Raw genomic sequence first — 19,281 nt, 5'->3', positions numbered from 1 at the left:
GACGGCTTTGCTAGAAGTGAATACTGTACGGCAAAACGACTTACTGTAAACATTGACAAAACAAAAATGTTGTGCTTTGGGAAGAGGAATACGAAGTTTAATTGGTATTTGGGCCAAACTAAACTAGAGATTGTAAATGAATACAAATACCTTGGAATATGGTTTACGAATTCCTTGAAGTGGGGCATACATCTGGAGGCACAGAAAATAAAAGCTCATCAAGCGGTATGTGGGCTGAAAAGATTCAATCTTAGTTATGGTGATATGTCCCATAAGCCACTTTTGACGGCCTATAAAGCCATGAGCCCTCCGCAATTCCAATATGGCTCAGAAGTAATTTGTATTGATGGTAAAAGCTCCTGGGATAAAGAAGAAGGGAAATGTCTGAAATCATTATTGTCACTTCCCAGCTCGGCAATGATTCAGGCAATCAGAATGGACTTAGGCCTAACTGCATGGAACATTCAGGTGCAATTAAGTTTTCTCAGATTTTGGAATCGTTTGAGTCTTGGGAAGGTCATAAAGGTGTCCCAATGGTGTATGAAAGAAATCCAGTCCAGTGAGTTAAAGTGGGCTAAGGCCACAAGAAGGAAACTCTTGACCATGTGTGATCACTTGAATGTGAAAATTGACCCCCTGACCCTACAAATAAATGTAATAAAGAGTGTACTTAAAATGCAGGGTAAAGAATTTTCTAGAGTAACAGATCGCGAGTATTTGATTAGGAAAGATTCTGTAAAATTCATGCGTTCTAGCTGGGAGAAAGATATCAGCTTTCCCTATCTCGATTTACTACCGAACCGTTGGTTAAGAATGGAAGTACTTAGGATAAGAATTGGCATTAACCCAGCCATAATAAAAATCAGTTTTAATGCAAACTGATGGCAAGTGTATGTGCAAGATAGGATTGAAATGCAACATTTTACACATTTTATTAGATTGTCGAAGATTTTTAAATTTACGTAAATTGTTCCTCCGTCCGATATTCTTAAAATATGGTGTAAGGACGCGCTTACAAGCATGGGAGCTTCTTGCTGATATGGAAAATTTAGATATAGCAATAGCCATTGGGAAATATATGCAAGGTATATATAAGCTCCCCGCCTCATTAGAGGCGTAAGAGTAGCTAGTGCCTTCCAATTGTAAATGAAATTATCTGTTATAAAACTGTTTTAAAATTGTTAAGAATGATTTTTTAAGGATTTTATGACTCCTAATGTTTAAGAACATAATTTAGCAATGTGGACATTTTTAAATGGTAGTGTAAATGCTGTGGTTTAAAGACCAATTGGTCTAAATAAACATTATTTTTTAACTGAACTGAACTGCTAGAAGTAATATTGCAAATCTCTGTACAGTTCCAGAGTGTAGGAAGCTGGCTCTTTATGTGATATATCAGTAATCTGATGTACCATGTAAAGAGTTTAGGGGTTCGCTTACTAGTGGACACAGGCTTGCTATGCAATGCCAAAGTGCTCTGTTAGGAAGTAGTGTGGTCGAGCAGTCTTAGGCTTAGCACAGAGGAGTGTAGGACATTTGCAAATACAGACCATGATTAATAAACGATAACACAACTCCAGAAGGAGAGCTGCACCAATTTATAAAAATAGCAAGTATTTTTATATATGTTTAGGCATCTGTAAGGAAGTGCCCTCTTTTTGGATGGTTGTCCCCACTTTTTGCTAAACTGCTAATGTACTTTGAGTGTGCCCTGGGCTCCTGCCAAACAGGTACCCAGGGCCTATGTTCTTTCCCTAAACTGCATTGAAGAGAAAACCCAATTGGCACTCTTTGTCCACAGATCAGTCTCTTGTAAATGGTACCAAGGGCACTGTGGCCAGGGAAGGCCCCTAAGGGCTGCAGCACTTATTGTGCCACCCTTGGAGGCCCTGTACCTTTACACACATACACTGCCTTTGCAGGCTGCATGTTTTGGTGCAGAACAAAGTGAAGAGTCGACATGGCACACATCCCTGTGTGCCATGCCTACAACCCACTGCCCTGGCATAGGTCAGCCACCTCTCTAGCTGGGTGCATTATACCAGTGGTGCGGGTACAGGTGCATGAGCCCTGTACCCCTACAGTGTCTAAGCCAATTCTTAGACATTGTAAGTGCAGTACTGCCATTAAGAGTGTATGGTGCTGGGAGTTTGTCATTACGAACTCCACAGTACCATAATGGCTTTACTGAAAACTGAAGTTTGGTATCGAAGGTTTCAGCACATTAAACCCACACTAATGCCAGTGTGAGATTTAATGAAAAATGCACAGAGATGCCCACTGAAAAATTACCTAACACTATCATCCAGGCTGAGTGGCTGCTCGCCTGCAGCAACCACCAGACATTTTTATGGACCTCTGGGTCAAGAGCCTGCTGCTCTCGGGGGTCTGACACAATGCACATCCTGGGATGAAGTGCCAAGCCTCCTCCCCAGCTTGCTGCCTTTATGAGCTTCCCCAGGCCCTTTGCTGCTTCCAGCAACTGGCCCCCACCGGTTCTGACCCCCACTTTGGGCGGGAAAACCAAGTGAGGAAGGGATGTGTGCCCACCTTTGCCAACCCCACCCCTCAGGTGGGGTAGGCGAGGTGATACACAACTCTCAATCCCAGCCATCTTTCAGATGGGGGGACCCAGCTAACCAGAGCCAGGCATATGCCCCCCTCAGACTGGAAGGTGGCATATTAGGGGGTGTACCCACCCCAAGGAAGGGACCCATTGGTCCCAACCTTTACTTACCTGTAACGCCCCTAAATATAGTATTTAGGGGCACCCCTGAACCTTGCCTCTTCAGACAAGAATCGACTAAGAAGAAGGACTGAAGAAGCCATGCCAAAGCTAAGAAGAGGAGGAAGCCCACTGACTTGGCCCCAGCCCTACCAACCTGTCCCCACCTCGAACCTGCAGAAGCGAAATTGCAGTGTGTCCTGCAGCCAGCAACCTCAAGAACCCGATGACCTGCCCTGCCTTCCACAGAAAAGACTGTCTTCCTTGAGCACCGGATTTGCTCACCAACAGACTGGCTCCAGCCAAATCCGGGAGTCTGCACCCGACGCCCATGGCCTGAGTTCGAGTGGCCCAACACCACGAGGAGTTCTCCCTGGTGATCTTGACCCGAGATCTGGTGATCTCTGACCTGCCTCGAATCTCCCAGTGATGCCTGCAGCTTCTGGAGGGTCCCCCCGACCACGACTGAAGCTGGTAAGGAAAACCTGACGCCTAAAGTCACCCCTGCACCTGAAGTCCCACGGCCTTGGGTGGTCCAACCAACTGTGTCCCAGCATCCTAACTTACCTCTCCAACCGGTGGTCACCTCCATAAGATCTTCGTCCCCGAGCCTGCAGTATTAGTTGAAACCGTAGAATCCCCATTGAAATCAACAGGACACCCGACCTCAAACAAGCACCCTGCACCCAGCCGCCCCTGCGGGAGCACTTTGTGTGCTAAACAGCATCCTCCTTTACCCTGAGCCTAACACCAGGAGCTTTGCTCCCACAACCTTGTGGTCTGCTCGTGAGCAGCCACCAACCGGAGGCCCCCTAACCCCCATTGGATATCATTGGGCCTCAACACTCTGCACCCATCCGCCCTAGTACAGCTGAGGGTGCTTCGAGAGTGCATCCTTGACCCTGGGGGAACCTTTGTTCTAACCCCAGAAACTCAACCCCAAAGATCAATTACTTGCCTTTTAAGCAATAACTTCATTTCTCTACGTAGGAATACATTGACTGTTTTTCCGTGAAAATTGTTCCAAATGTGGAGCTGAATTGTATGAAAACCTGTAAAACTACAACTGTACAAAATTGATTTTACTTTACTGTTCTCTAAGAAATGTCCCAGTGTGATATCGAAGTATATCACATTGAGTAGAAAAAGTAACTTAAAAAGTAACTGAAAAGTAATCTGTACAGTCATTTTGAATCCTGACTTACCTGTATTTCAATTAACTGCTTTTGAACTTGCATTCAATTGTAAACACTGCATAATATTTTGCAAAGCATTTATTTTACTTACCTGTGCCAGGATTGGCTTGGTTCTAGAAATAAAATAACTTAATATTTTTATACAATCAAAATTGGTCTGAGTTCATTTTTGGAGTGTGTGACATCATTTGCTGATTGAGTGGGTTCAACAAATGCTTAACACTACCCTCTAATAAATCTTTACTGCTCGCCCACACTACCACAAATAGAGAGTAAGGTGCTATCTACTTTTACCTCTGACTACCTTTGGGGTTCCACTGGACTCTGTGCACACTTTATCTCATTTTGGTATAGTATATACAGAGCCAGCTTCCTACAGCATCAGAGAAAAATCGATCAGGAAAGTACATTCTTACATAAAACTTATTTTTACTTTAAGAAATGGACACAGTGCAATTCCTGAGTTTTGCTATGTTATCCTATTAACGGAAGAACAAGTTCTGCAGACCGGTACAGTACATCGACTTACAGGACCATTCTCCAGAAATTAAGGTGAATGGTGGGAAAGGTCCAAGGCAGCACCAACAGTGTACCACCAGCGGCACTAGGGCGGCCGGGTGCAGGGTGCACGTCAATGTCGGAGCCCAATGTGTTTCAATGGGGCTTGGTCTCTGTAAAAAGCGGCTGCAGGTTCTGGCTAGGAAGCCAGTTGAACCAGCAAGTGGCCCCAGGCTTTGCGATGTTCGGTTGCACCTTTGGTCCACTTCTCCAAGGCCCAGGGGCAACAGGTCCAGAGTTTTCTTTAGGCGCTTGGTTTTTCCTTACCGGAGCAGTCGTAGTAAAGGGGACCTGCGTGCAGAGGTTGCAAGCGACGTCAGGGAGTCCAAGAGGGAGGGGTGAAACCAAGATGGACTCAAGCTCTGGACGGCCGGGTAACCTTGTTAGCACCGTTGGCCTACTTCAAATCAGGCTGGAGGCGACGGGTGCACTGGCTGCTTCAGGTGTCCGGTTTTGGCGGTTCCGGAAGCCTCAGAGTCTGCTTTTTGGAGTTTCTGCTACACAGGTCCTCTGTTCACAGGAGATCCTGAGTCATTTTCGAAGGCATGCAGTCCTCCCAAGTTTCTGGAGTTACAGCTGCAGGACGAGTTGACTTTGGCGCAGTTTTTGCCGAGGGCTGCAGACAGGCTGGTGGGGCCTGTTCAATGTCAGGTGCTCTCAGCAGTCTTCTCTGCTTTTGTGGCTCTTCGTGCCCTCTCTCTTTTACGGTCATCAGGATCTGCTTCTCTGGTGCCAGGGACTCCATAAATACTGAATTTAGGATTGTTAGGGGAGTGTAGGGTAGTAATCAATGGGCTATTGAACCTGGGGGTCACTACCCCCCTATATGACCACTTCCTGTGGGAAGTGGACATAACCCTGTCCCAGAATTCTTAGGTATGCATTACAAAGATGGCTACCTCTGAAAAATTGTGTCCACCTCGCAGTTAGCCTACCTTAGCGTTGGTACTAGCCTGGGGGTGGCACGCTTACCTGTCTAGTCATTTTTATTGCCTTTCCAAGTGGGCTCTGGACGGGAGAGGAGCGAGTGGCTTCCTCTCCTGTTAATGGAGCCAGATTTGCATTCTCTAGGCAACAGCTCCGTTGAAGCTTGCCAGCCCAAGGAGGCTAATCAGCAGGTCATCCAGTGGAAGGGGGTGATGCACCCTCTTCCCGGACAGGCTTTTGTTTCTGACCTCTGAGAGCAAAACGCTCCCACCCTTGGAGGTCAGAAACTTGTCTTGAGTGGCCTGCTGGCAGAATCCAATCAGCAAACACACAAGAGGCTGGTATGTTTTCAGGGGCTCACCTCTAAGGTACCCTCTTGAGAGCATTTATTTTATAAATCCAACACTGAAATCAGTGCGAGTTTATCAAAACAAGATGTTTGGCGCCAAACATCCCTATTTTCAGAGAAGCCATAATGTAGTTGGGGAACTCTGCTGCACCAGTGTCCAGTACATGATTTAAGATGACTTCCCTCGTCACTTGCACTGGTAGCAATAGGGCTGACCCACACAGGGTTATATCTGTTCATGCAGATATGTCCTCCCATATAACATTAAGCATCCTGCCTTAGGAGGGCTGTTGGGCATGCTGTAGGGGCGACTTACAAATATTATATGCAGTGGTAGGGGATGTGGGACACATTGACGTGCGACATGACGTGTTTTCCCTTTTATCTGCACGAAGACACGCAGACTACAATGGCAGTCATGCATGTGCTTGCTGAGGGGTCCCTTAGGCCTGAGGGTGGCACAATTCGTGCTGCAAACCATAGGGGCCCTCTTTAGTCCCTCAGCCCCTAGGTGCCAGGGTACCATTTACTAGGGACTTACAGAGGGTGCTAAAGGTTTTGATATTTGGGGAAGCAATTGCACAGCTTTGAGAGAGCTCTGGCACTGGGAACCTGATTAGCAGAAACCAAGAGCCACCTGTGCAGGTAAGAGCTGTGTGGAAGGGGCGGCTCGACAAACAAAGAGGGAAAATCAAATAATTAATTTCCCTCTTCGCCATCTGACGGGTCCCCCCTTTCCCGGCCCCACTGCTCTTACCTGCAAGGGCTGCTCCTGGCAGGAACCCAGTACACTTTCAGGCAAAAAGTTGGGTAACCACATCAAAAAGGGGCTCTTTCCTACACAGAGATGTTGCTAGCATTTTGGGTTTACTCTTTTGGTCTTAAATCGCCCTTTTGTCTGTGTCAAGGATGTTGCCACTGAAGTTTTCAGCCTTTTTGGCCCTGCACAAAGTCTCACAGACATGTTTGTGATGAAATATCATGCAAGTCCCTAGCTAATCCTAGTTGAATGAGGAGACCAGTTTGCCCAGATGACCCCTAAGGCGATTAGTTAGCAGGATGCCGAACTGATAATTATCATAGTAAGAGAAATTTGAGGACCCCTTTAAAACTGTGGACCTCTCTGGAGGTTGTTCGCCAGAGAAATAGCATAAAAAAGCACCATAAACAACAAAAATCACAATGTTCCTCCCACTATGAGGGGAAAAAACAGGTAGATCCATGGAGCAGTTTGACTCTTCTTCGGTCCCAAACCAGACTCTCCAATACATTTTCATACATGATGTAAGCTTCCCTCTTTCTTTCATTTCCCAAGCACAGATGAAGACCTTCCAAAACAATTATTTGCCCTTTTGTCTCTCAAACACCTGCTTGTGTGACCCCTAGGGTGGTATAGTATCAACTTTGTATTAGGTGCAGTGAACTCCGTTATGTCCCCCGATTTGCTGAGTATCTCCAAGAACGAGCTTATCAGTCATGGGTCCTTTTCTAGATATTGGGACCTTCGGAGGTTCCCTGTATCTGGTTGACTTTGCAAGGATGAAGATGATGACACCTAGGCAGACTATGTGCTCCCTCAAATGCTCTTGGACGCTGGATTTACATCTATGTGCCAGCAGGTTAGTTATCCATTCTAGAGTACTGTATGTACCTTAGCTGACCAGACTCGCCTTGCTTCTGTCGTAAAGTTATTTCAGCAGTTTACTTGTTTACTCAAAGGGCTGGGGTAAGACACTACAACAGAAAAGCAAAGTTCCCTTGGGCTCAATTCAGCAAAAAATATTTTATACCTGTATATTTATTCAAACTAGCTGGCAGTACTATGCCCTTTAATACTTATAGGCTATACAAGGAAAAGAAAAGAATTAAAAAAGGAGGAGAAAGGGACGCAAGATCAACTAGAAAATTATCTATTACAGCACTGTTTATACATAAAATACACCACATCGGTCACCGCCTACATGCAGTTAACACATCAGAAATAACATACCTTAAACACCTATGGCATGCTAGAATGCATCTGGTATACAATGCCAGCATTATTTCAGAACTTACTGTAATGGGTATGACAAGGGCCACAGTTGTGCCAGAACTATAAGCATCATGTCAGAATTGGCCACCTCTATGCCATGCTGGCACTCATAATGTAAAGAGGGTTCTCAAAAAGCCAAGGTTAAAAAACATTCTACCATTGTTCCGGGGATAGTGTTTTAAAGCCTTCATCTTAAAGATGTGATGACAGTAATGCTAAGGAGTGGGCTTAATTATACTAGGGATGGCCACCACATGGACACGATCCGCACAGGATGTTTTCGTATGCGAGTTGTGTGTCCTTGGAACAATGCTCTAAGAATGCCTTCACTTTTCCAGAATCCTCTTTATTTCCAATGTTGACACCATAGAGATCTACATTATGCCACGGATATCCACAATAGTCCAATATTATGCAAGAGCACGCCAGTGTGCTGCTGGGATTACAACCATGTCCACTCACCTGGTCTCACTCCTCTCCTTTCACAGCAATACCTTTTCCATTTCGCTCTCCCACACCTTCTGCCTGTCTCTGTCCTTTTCTCTTTCCCTCTCCATCGCTGTCTTTCTCTTCCAATCCCTGCCTTTCTCTCTCCCTGTTCTGCTGTTTTTCTTCCTCCTCTCTGCCTTCAACTCCCCCATTCCACCTCTCCATTTCTCTCTTCCCCCCTCTCTATCTCACACTCTACCCTCCCACCTCTCCTTCTACTTTGGTTCGCTACAAAGGCTGGCAGGGAGTTGGACAATGATGGTGTCCAAGGGAGACCTGTGATCCAATAGAGCAATAGGTAAGGCACAGGATAGCGGACAATTAACTTGCCGCTGGTCCTAAAGCTATGTGTGGGAAAAGTTGTATTTGTTTTGGCACAAATGGATTTTGTATACCTAGTGTTCCTTCCAGTTCCCGATCGCGTCGCCTTTGTAAGACTGACTCGGAGGCGATGGTAAAAACCTAGGGACTGGGCTGTGCACAAGTGTAAGTAACATTGTGACATTAACTTCACCTTGGGCCCTGACAAAACTGCTGCTGCTTTTGACAAAGGATCATTGTTCTCACCTATGCTGCAGTTACACACCACCAATCAAATTAAGCCACTCATCCATGCACTCTGCATTATGTACAATTGTGCTGCTCTGCTATGGGAAGACGTGGTGGGGTGGAGGGCAGCAGATCCCTGTGTTCTATATTTCCTTTACTTTCAATTTGCTTTCGCTCTCATGCCTTTGCTCACCAGTGTCTGACAGAAATTAAATGAATTCCTAAAAGAATGTTGGAAAGGCACAGGTTTTCCCTCTTTTCTGCATAACTTAATTTTCAGATGCTACACAGAATCTAATTAAAGACAAGATCACACAATAATTCAAGTAGTGATGTGTAAAATAAGAAATGTAAAGCACTCCTTCAAGCACCTGTTGGGAAAAACGACCATGTTTTTTAAAACTTTTAAATCGCTCTGCAGTGATGAAAACAGATAATGTGCAATATATAGTAATACGTGAAGGAGTCACAGGCGAGGTTAAATCCTGGGCCTATTGCCTTTGGAGAGGACGTGCTGAATGTTATTTGGCATCTGCTATGGAAACAGTCAAGATATTTTATAATTTTACCCTGCAGCTTTGAATGAAATGGAAGAGGCTGCAGAGGAGGCAGCTGGGGATAGTGTTTCAGAGACCACAGTCCAGCATCCGCCAGAGGAGCCAATGGATTTGGATGAGGAGCAAGCAGGTAATACAGTTAGAGTTTTTGTACCGAACTATATTCTGTGCTGCAATTTATCTTATTGTAATTGTATTTATGTTTTGCTTACTAACCCTAACGAGGCATTGAGGTTTTTTTCGACCCAAATGGATTCGTAGTGGATTATTATAGGGAAATGAATGTTGTTAATTTGACTGCTGGACATGTTAGTCTATTAGTTGTATTGAGTATGATAGCGGAGGGAGGAGTCTAGAAACTATTAATTTGGGTCATCATAGTAGTAAAATGAGGTTTGGGCCGAGTCTGAGTGGAGGTAGAGGTTATATTGAAAGAGGCCTAGGATGAGGCAGAGTAGTAAATTGGATTGGAGAGAGTTGAATGTTTCTTCCTCTTTTTTTGACAGCAGTAGTAAAGTAATAAGTACACAAACATAATAATATAAAAAGGTATACATGTGCGTTAATATGAAAAAGAAACAATGCCATATTTCAGCCCCAAAGGGTGCCACAAGTTTTCTTCTTGCACCTTATTTTTAGAACATAAACTGTACCTCCTTGACATTGCTGAGTGTAGTTTACGGCGTCAAGTTATAGCTTAGTTTCCAATGCCGAGCACCTCCTAGAATAAGTCTTGGCTGTTCAACTTTACAACCTGCCAACAGTCAAGTACCCTAAGAATTCCGATTCTCCTGGGGTTATCCAATTTGAGAGCAGCATTACTGTGTTTTTGGGACATTTGTGGTGAACAACACCTACATCAGATACTGCCCTTTAGCCAGTGGCTGCCCCTGTAGCCAAATAAAGGCCTCAAACTTTTTGAAAACCCCATCATTCACTTCTGCTCCCATTTTTGTCTAACTCCTCCTGTTCTCCAACACCCCTCATTCACTAACTCCCCTACACACTGTCACGCATTTCCTATTCCATGCTGTTCACCTACAATCGTGCATGCTCTCCTCATTTCATACTCCTACCAGCACAATTTCCTATATCATTGCTCACATCCTGTTATCTGCACTACTGTCTTTTTCTCTTTTCACTGATACGTTTACCCCACTATTCCCCTCACATTGCTTCTTAGAACATTGTCTTGCTTACCCTGTTCTCCCCACACTTTCTCAATCTCCCATGTTTCTCCTCACTTTCCTCTTTCACTTTTTTCCTTTCCACTTACACAGCCTTTCAGCCCCCTTTTCTCCCCAACCCTATACTCCTGGCTATCTCCTGTACCACTCTCCTAATCACTCACCTCACTGTCCCTAAAAGCCTTCTCCACATAATCCTATTACATTCAGACCCTCACCTGACTCTACTAAAGCAGCCATCAGTGCTCATTACAGACCTTGCTTCAGCGTCCTTCAGTTTTTTTTTGCAGCTCTTCCAGCACAACACTATCTCCCACACAAGCCAGCTCTTTGGCATTCTCTACTCCAGTGCCACTTGCATAGACGAGGAATCCTCTCCTGTCAGTGCAGAATGTATCAGTCACTTAAAATATCCCAACCATTGTTGCCTTTTTTTCCTATGATCTCCGTTTCCTGCCCTTTGTTACTTAAGTAGACTTTCTGATCTTTGCCACCCAGCGAAACAATTGGTAGAAAATGTATAATAAATGTCATTATGTATTTTTTAGGTCTCGGCTAGCGAAGGCTGTGCTTGCGTAGTCTCGCTTGGCGAGATTTAATGTTTTTCAGTAGTGGGGCTTGAACCCGCCCTCTTCTCCATTGGCTGGCTTACTAAACGGAGGCCAGCCATTGGAGGAGAGGGGCGTCTGTCCATTTAAGCCCCGTCTTTTTCGGATTCGGCTGCGTGTTTTTTAGTTTCTTTCTCTCTTCTGGAATGTAAACATTCCAGCCAATGGGAAGAGGAGAGAAAGAAAAACACGCCCCCGAATCCGAAAATGACGCTGCGTTTCTCCGAGGCATTTCTGCTTGACCTCGGAGAAAGATGGTGGTGTTCATGGCGCCATCCCCGTCCACCATGGTACCCCGTACACGGCCGGGCTGGTGCTCGTCCCCTCCCCCTGCTCTCGGCTCCCTCGGTGCTCATTGGTTTATTAAAATTGTTGGTTGGTAAAGCGAAAAAGGTATTAGGGGGAATCTGCGAATGGGCCCCGAAATTTCGACTGACTAGGGGCCACCACGGGATTCAATCCGGTACTTAAGGCTTGTTCTAGGCTCAGGACGGTCGTGCCGTGCCTCTGAGAGCCAAGCCGGACCCTTTCCCTGGCTCGGGTCTGTATCCGGCCCTCCCACCTCCGATGCACCAATACAGTCAGACGCAGATCCACGCGCACAGACGACCCTCATTAACGCGCACACGCAGGCACGTTCACGCTCGCGTGCCTGCAAACGGACAAGAGTCAGAATTAATGAGGGGTGACCGGGAACACAATGTCTGTAAATCTGCTCTTGGTTGGTACAAACACAGCCCAGTGAAGCGTGCAGCCTGTTGCAGCTCAGCTCCTGGGGAGAGGTCATTATTACCCCCCTGACCCATCGATCGGCCCCTCCCCCCAAACTGTCACCCTCCGCTCTCCCCGTCTCTGAACTCAGGTCGCCATTTGCCGTGATAGAAAGGTGATGGTGAAGGGTAAGAGGTGTGCGGGGGTCTAAGAAGGAGGGAGGGTAAAGGGGAGGCTCTAAAGAGGAGGGCAGGGCCACGTGCCAAGTGGCTAGCTCGGGCTGGCCACCAGACATAAATGGCATCTTATAATGCAGATTGAACCGAATCACCTCTGGACACCTGTGTGATGGCGTTACTGAAACGGTGACCCCACAGGACTCTTAGAACGTAGCAGGACTGACAGCTCCCTCACACTGCCCACTAATGCTCATTGAAACTGCTTCAGCGGGCGAAGTGGCTACTGTGCGGACTCGCGGTGTTCTGAGTCTCGGATAAGAGATCCCCCAACAGCATGTTGTGTTTCACTTGAAGGTGGGTCCCAATGCCTTTTAGGGGGTGTTTTAGGGATGTGTGGTGAAGTGATGGGCATGACTCGGCCCTGACACCTCCCTTGAGCAGCAGCCATGACTCCTGTTTTGACAGGATGAGGGGAATCAAGGCTGGTTTCACCAGGTTTCCTTTCAAAAGCCTGAACACGTGATACTTGTCTTTTTGATAGGACACAAAGATAAAACAACGCAAGATGAACATGTGAAAGGAAGTTTAGAGGAGATTAACCCAGCAGGGAGTTGTGTGAAAAGTGAACTTTTGATCATGTTTTTTTTTCTCCCAAAACAAGAGCTTGGCGAAGTAGCTAACTCTGTCTCTACCCGTTCTAATAAGGGTGACTCACAAAGAGGAAATTGAGGTGCTGGTCAAATCCAAATTCTTAGGAGACGGGCACCTCATTTTTCTTTCCAGAGCATGAATGCTCTTTTTGGCGTTTCGATGATTTAGGTTAAATGTTCATCTGGAGCAGTGATGCTCAAAGTACGGCCCGGAGGCTGCTTTCGGACCTCCTGACCTTTACTTGCGGCCCCCCTGGTGAGCAACAGCTCGAGCTGCTGTTAGTTGCACAGCACTAATATCCAGGAACATTTTTTAAATAAACGAGCAAGCATTTATCAGTCTGCAAAGAAATGCTTATTTAACATTTTTCAGACCTCCTTACAAAATCACTGACCCACCCAGACCCTCTACCGCCACCCTGCTGGCATTAGTGCAGCCCTCGGTCACACCATAGACCGTACTTTGTGGCCCCTGAGCAAATGTTTGTGGGTACCCATGATCTAGAGAATCACAACTCCTTACCTGCCAACTTGCAGAACGATCACACCATATGAGGAGGGGGCGGACCTTGAAAGGGGCAGGGCCTTGTGCCGAGAAGTAACTAGGAGGCACTTTTGAACTCCACCTCACCAATCTCCCTCCTTCCAAAAAATAAAAAGATTGTTGAGGCTGGTGCCTATGTCCTCGGGAGTTTTCACACCCCTTAATGGAAGTCGCAGTTCAAAGCCTTGGAAAACGAGCTGGAAAACTACAATTTACATAGGTTTTCAGCTCGTTTTCCCTGCCACCCTGTGATACTGGAGGCTCACCGGGAGACCGTGTGATGGTAGCCGATATCGTATATAACACAGTGACACCGTGTGAGTTGGCAGGTATGCAACTCAGTGAGAATGGTCTAATACTTGAAGAATATTTTCGCTGTTCCTACCAGAACGGGTACATTTTGACTGCCCAGAACAGATTTTAGCGATGCATTTTACTACAAGAATTGTTTTCTGTATTTGAAACTATTGCAGCCCCAATACTTAATTTAACTTACTTAACATTTGAACAGGAGGTGAAGTGGGTGCCACTTCTGCTTTGGTCCCAAGATCAATGTGTATGCGTGTGTGTGTGTGTGTGTGTGTGTGTGTGTGTGTGTGTGTGTTTCTGTATGTGGGTGGGTGTGTGTGTGTGTGTGTGTGTGTGTGGTTCTGTGTGTGGGTGGGTGTGTGTGTGTGTGGGTGGCTCTGTGTGTGTGTGTGTGTGTGTGTGGGTGACTGTGTGTGGGTGGCTCTGTGTGTGTGTGTGTGTGTGGGTGGCTCTGTGTGTGTGTGTGTGTGGGGGGGGGGGGTGGCTCTGTGTGTGTGTGTGTGGGGGGGGTGGCTCTGAAAGTGATTAAGCTATTGACATTGTAAATAACAATGCCGTTTCTTTAAATGTTTTAAAAACGTGTTGCAGAGTGTTGTAAAAAGGGGCGTGGCCTCTGAATACCTCTCTGCAATGCAGCTCCCTGGCGCATACTGGAGGTACCTGGCGGGCTTGTTGGCCCCCAGGGGACCTCAGGATTGAAGAGGAATTAATTCCCCAACTTAAAACGCGCCACAGGGCGTGTTTGCGCAAGTCACCTCAGGCCCCTTCCCCTTCCTTCACCATTGTACAAATATTCCTCTAAAATCAGCCGAACTGCGAATTCCGATTTACTTGCCTGTAATCAGGAGAGAACCCAGTGCTGCATCTTTTAGCCCAGCACTGACCTTGAAAAGTAATTCTAAGCGTACTTACCAGTAACTTGTATTTCCTTCCATAGGAATCCATTGTGTGGTTTTCACCAGAAAGTTTTCTAAGTGTCCATTTTTGAAACGTACATATATTCCTCTAAAATCAGCCGAACTACGAATTCCGATTTACTCACCTGTAATCGGGAGAGAACCCAGTGCTGCATCTTTTAGCCCAGCACAGACCCTGAAAAGTAATTCTAAGCTGTTAGAATGGGAAACCCCTGGTTGGCACGAGTGGTTACGTGTGACAAGCAGTGGTCCCTTCTTCCAGTCAGGACACGAGAATTACTCCTTCAGAACAACCCCTGCTCACCCTATTGGTAGTGTGGCGCGAGCAGTCGGGGCTAAACTTCAGGGCGCTAAGTCAGTTAAGCATTTATGAGCACACACAGTAAATCACAGGATCTCCCACAAATTGGACGCCAGGCGTAAGTTGTATCAACAATACATATACTTTATATAAAAGTTTCTATTAGTCCTTTCCTCTCCTTTCTCAGCAAGGCACCCACTGCAGGCCGATCCCCCAGGTTAGGGAAAGTTACTCCTCCTTCAGCTTCTTCCAGGTCCTTCTAGTCGGGCAGAGTTCCTTCGTGGTTCAAGCAGGATCTGATCTCTTAGGAGCAGGGCTCCTTCTTTTAAAGCGCAAATCTTTTGTTCTTTGTCGCCAGGGGGCCTGGGCCTGGCTCAGTCCAGTTTTGGAGCACTTTGTTGTGGTGACTCTGCGCTTTCCTTTCAGCAGCAGGGCAGAGACATCAGCCGCTCCACAGGGGGCGGAGCCGGCTTTGTGGTGGCAGAGCACAGGTCTATTCAAGAGTCAAGGTGTACTCCTCCCACCCATCCTGGTGTAATCTCTCTACCCACCACCTGGCAGCCAGCCTGTCTCCTGGAATTCCCCAGCCCTGCTCCTACTGTTGCTAGGCAGAACACACGCACAGCTCAGAGGTGGACTGAGATGGATAGGCGCGGAAAGGCTAACTTTCTAAAAGTCGCATTTGCAAACCCAGGATATTAGAATAACCTTTACTAAAAGATGTACTTTATTATCCTGAGTTCAGGCATACTAGACATGAATTTCTACCATGCTTCCTGAGCCTGCTAGGATTATAGAGTGTTATAACTAGCAGCCCTTTCTGGCCTATGGAGAGCAGGTAGCCTTCAATAGTGAAAAACGAAAAAAAAGGGCTGTAATTCACTATTAAGACATGCCACACACATCAGGGCATGTCCTACCTTACACCTACAATGCACCCTGCCCTTGGGCCTACCAGAGGGGTGACTAAGATGTAGTTAAGGGAAGGTTTAGGGACTGGCAAGTGGGGACACTTGCGCAGCCAGCGCAACAGTACCGGACTGCACGCAGGTTCTGCAATGGCAGACCTTAGACACATTTTCCCGGGCTGCTTCTGTGGGTGGCACAAGCAGTACTGCAAGCCCACTAGCAGCATTTGGATATACAAGCCCTGGGCACCCCTGGTGCACTCTACCAGGGACTGATAGTAAACCAAATAAGCCAAACATGGAAGTCAATTCACATAATACATTTTACCATAGGGAGCACTTGCCCCGTGGCACTGGATGGCAGCGTCACAGGGCCCTGAGCAGCTAACACCAACACAAAAATACCTTGAGGCACAGACAAAAATGGAAGGGTGACCCACGCCAACGGTGCCAGGTCTAACATAAGCCTACTTACCAGTAACTTGTATTTCCTTCCAAAGGAATCCATTGTGTGGTTTTCACCAGAAAAGGTTCTAAGTGTCTATTTTCACAAACTAAAAATATTCCTAAAAAATCGTCTGTATGAGTTAAACACATTCTTTCAACTGTTTACAGGAGGTTGGCCAGTGCTGGATCCAGGATCCACCACTGAGTAAGAAAAAGTAACGATAACACTACTTACCTGCTAAGTGAATTTTCTGCCATAGGATAACATTGGTGATTCTATGGGAAAAAGTTTCAAAAGTGTCGAGTTTTAAAATACAATAATATTCCTTAAAAATTACTACTGTAACCAAAGCGCTTTTACTCAACGGTTTACAGGAGATGTCCAAGGACTGAATCTAGGATCCAGTCCTGTGGTTAGAAAAGTAATCCATAAAGTAACTAATTGCATTTAACTAGAAATTCACATTGAGCTCAATGCTGCTTTGTGTTTGAAATTGTGTTGCCCATTGCAACAACTGTTACTACTGTACTTAAGTCTGTTGCCTATTTGCCAAGTATTTAAACTAAAGTAATTCATTCTGAGAAAGTAGATTTTGTATTGCAATTTATAATGTAATTAAAAAAAATATCTAAAAATAAATAGTTTAAGAAATGTAGTAAATCAGTATAAAAAAAATCAGTATAACAAATAATACATTAAAAATTGCCATTTACAAAACCTTTGAAATTCACTGAAAAAACATAGGTTTCCGGCCTGATATAGTTAGGAATTAGTATTTAAAAAACCTTTGAAATTCACTGAAAAAAACAAAGGTTTCAGGGGCGTTATAGTTAGGAATTGGCATTTAAAAAACGTTAGAAATTCACTTAAAAAAACATAGGTTTCAGAGGCGTTATAGTTAGCTGGACATTTCCCTCGTACAAAACCCTAGAAATTCCCCCGTTATAGTTAGTTCAGCTAACTATAACTTGCGCCCCCGCAATGCACTGCTGATGACGTCACATATTACATCACTCATGACATGGTCAGTGACATCACTGATGACATCTGAAATGACATCACTGATGAAATCACTGATGACATCTGAAATTACATCACTGATGACATCACTGATGATGTCATCCATGTGATAAATTAGTGCATCTTCTCACATCCTTTGATATACTCAATCAAAATTTCAGACGTCCATTCTCAAAACCATAGATACTCCAATACCAATAACTACATACCCACTCATTGACTCTTAGATCTACACACACATCCACTCACTCACCTGTACAGTCACCCATACTTACAGTCACTCAGTACAGGACTATCATATGCATTTATACACCTACATAGACACTCACACACCACTAATCATCCATAGAGGTACTCTCACACCTAGTCAGTCATGCAATTAATTAATCACAATCCCATTTACTCACCTATGCAGTTATACACACACACGTTCACTTACTCATAAAAATAGTACCACATTCTTACGCTCTTATACAATCACTGATACAAGCACACACTCATCCATACAGCCACTCACAATCACACACTCTCACATATACCCACTTATATACTCTTACACACATATATACTGCCTTTCACATATGTAGTTACTCACACATGTACCACTGAGATATACATTCAATCACTAACACACCCATACATACACTCACCCAACCATACAGTCCATCACAGATGCACTCTTAAAACCATGCACCCATAGAATCACCCAGTCACACATCTATGCACAGTCACACATACCCCACCACCACAAACACTCAGGCACCCATACAGATACTCAGACAACCAATCAGTAACCCATAGAGACACTCATATAGCTATTCACAAAACCATGCAGCCGCGTATACACCAACAGACAGATACAGACATTCACACAGTTTAGTCACTAGTCTGCAGTAAGATACGTTTAATGACTCACTTATAGAGTCAGTCACGCACCTACTAAATCAGCCATTCACACACTTATACACCCACTCATTCTTCCATAGGTTTTTCCCTATATATATATTAAACATATTTAAAGTTTACAGAAACACACACTCACTGGATGACATCATCAGTGATGTCATTTCAGATGTCCTCAGTGATGTCATCAGTGATGTCGCTGACCATGTCATGAGTGATGTAATATGTGACGTCATCAGCAGTGCATTGCGGGGGCGCGAGTTATAGTTAGCTGAACTAACTATAACGGGGGAATTTCTAGGGTTTTGTACGAGGGAAATGTCCAGCTAACTATAACGCCCCTGAAACCTATGGTTTTCTAAGTGAATTTCTAAGATTTTTTAAATGCCAATTCCTAACTATAACGCCCCTGAAACCTTTGTTTTTTTCAGTGTGTGTGTGTATCTATATATATATATATATATATATTACCTACTGGCGGTCGCCAGTAGGTAGTTATAGTTAGGACCACGTTTCCATAGGAAAACCTCAACATTCTATTTTGAATAACTTTGGCGCCGGTCGACGAATCCTCGCGAATTTCTCAAAATAGGTGGGGCGCTACGCTCCGCTCCTACCCTGAAAGTCTCGGGGGGATCCGTCAAGCGGGGGCTGAGATAAAAGGGGGGTCCCAAAACGCGTTTTTCCCATGCATTTTTCCATAGGACCTTTAGAACGAGCTACAGCCCGAACGGCTGAACAGAATTACTCAAAATTTGGCAGAGAGGTAGTCCCTAGGTCAAGGAAGTGCCTTTTGTAGGTCTGGTGTAAATCTGTTCAGTATTTCCGGAGAAAATAGCATTTAAAAGCATATATATATATATATATATGCGCGCAGGGTGCGCGCACCGTGCGAGCACCGTGCGAGCACCCTAACGTGCGCGAGCGTAATTCTGATTGGTGGTTACATGTTAGTCAACGTTCGAATCGGTCGAAATCAGGAAGTGTCGGCCGCCATTTTGTTTGTTTTCAGCGCGAGAGTGAAAAAGGAAGGTGGCGAACGTGAAAAGGGGGCAGGGTAGAGAGTTCCTGACCCCCTAGCCTTTGTCAGGGGGTCCCTGAAGGACCCCGAAGGCAAAAAAAAAAATTTTTTTTTTTTAGAAATCGCGGGGGTGCGCGCACAGTGCGCGCACCCTGAAAAACACAAAAAAAAAATTTTTTTTTGCAAAAAAAAA

General features: G+C 45.3%; 1 protein-coding gene across 2 annotated transcripts in view; it reads left to right on the top strand.

Moving 5' to 3' along the window:
- The window catches only part of FBXO38 (F-box protein 38), a 165,321-nt gene that overhangs the window by 68,138 nt on the left and 77,902 nt on the right, over window positions 1–19,281 (top strand). For both annotated transcript variants that reach the window (XM_085618196.1, XM_085618197.1), the window contains exon 13: window positions 9,402–9,512. In XM_085618196.1, coding sequence (XP_085474322.1) covers window positions 9,402–9,512 — 111 coding nt within the window. The remainder of the gene's footprint in view (window positions 1–9,401; window positions 9,513–19,281) is intronic.

Source organism: Triturus cristatus, chromosome 7, assembly GCF_964204655.1.
Source record: "Triturus cristatus chromosome 7, aTriCri1.1, whole genome shotgun sequence".
Taxonomy (NCBI): domain Eukaryota; kingdom Metazoa; phylum Chordata; class Amphibia; order Caudata; family Salamandridae; genus Triturus; species Triturus cristatus.
The sequence above is the reverse complement of the archived record's forward strand: the minus strand, read 5'-3'. Positions and strand labels throughout refer to the sequence as shown.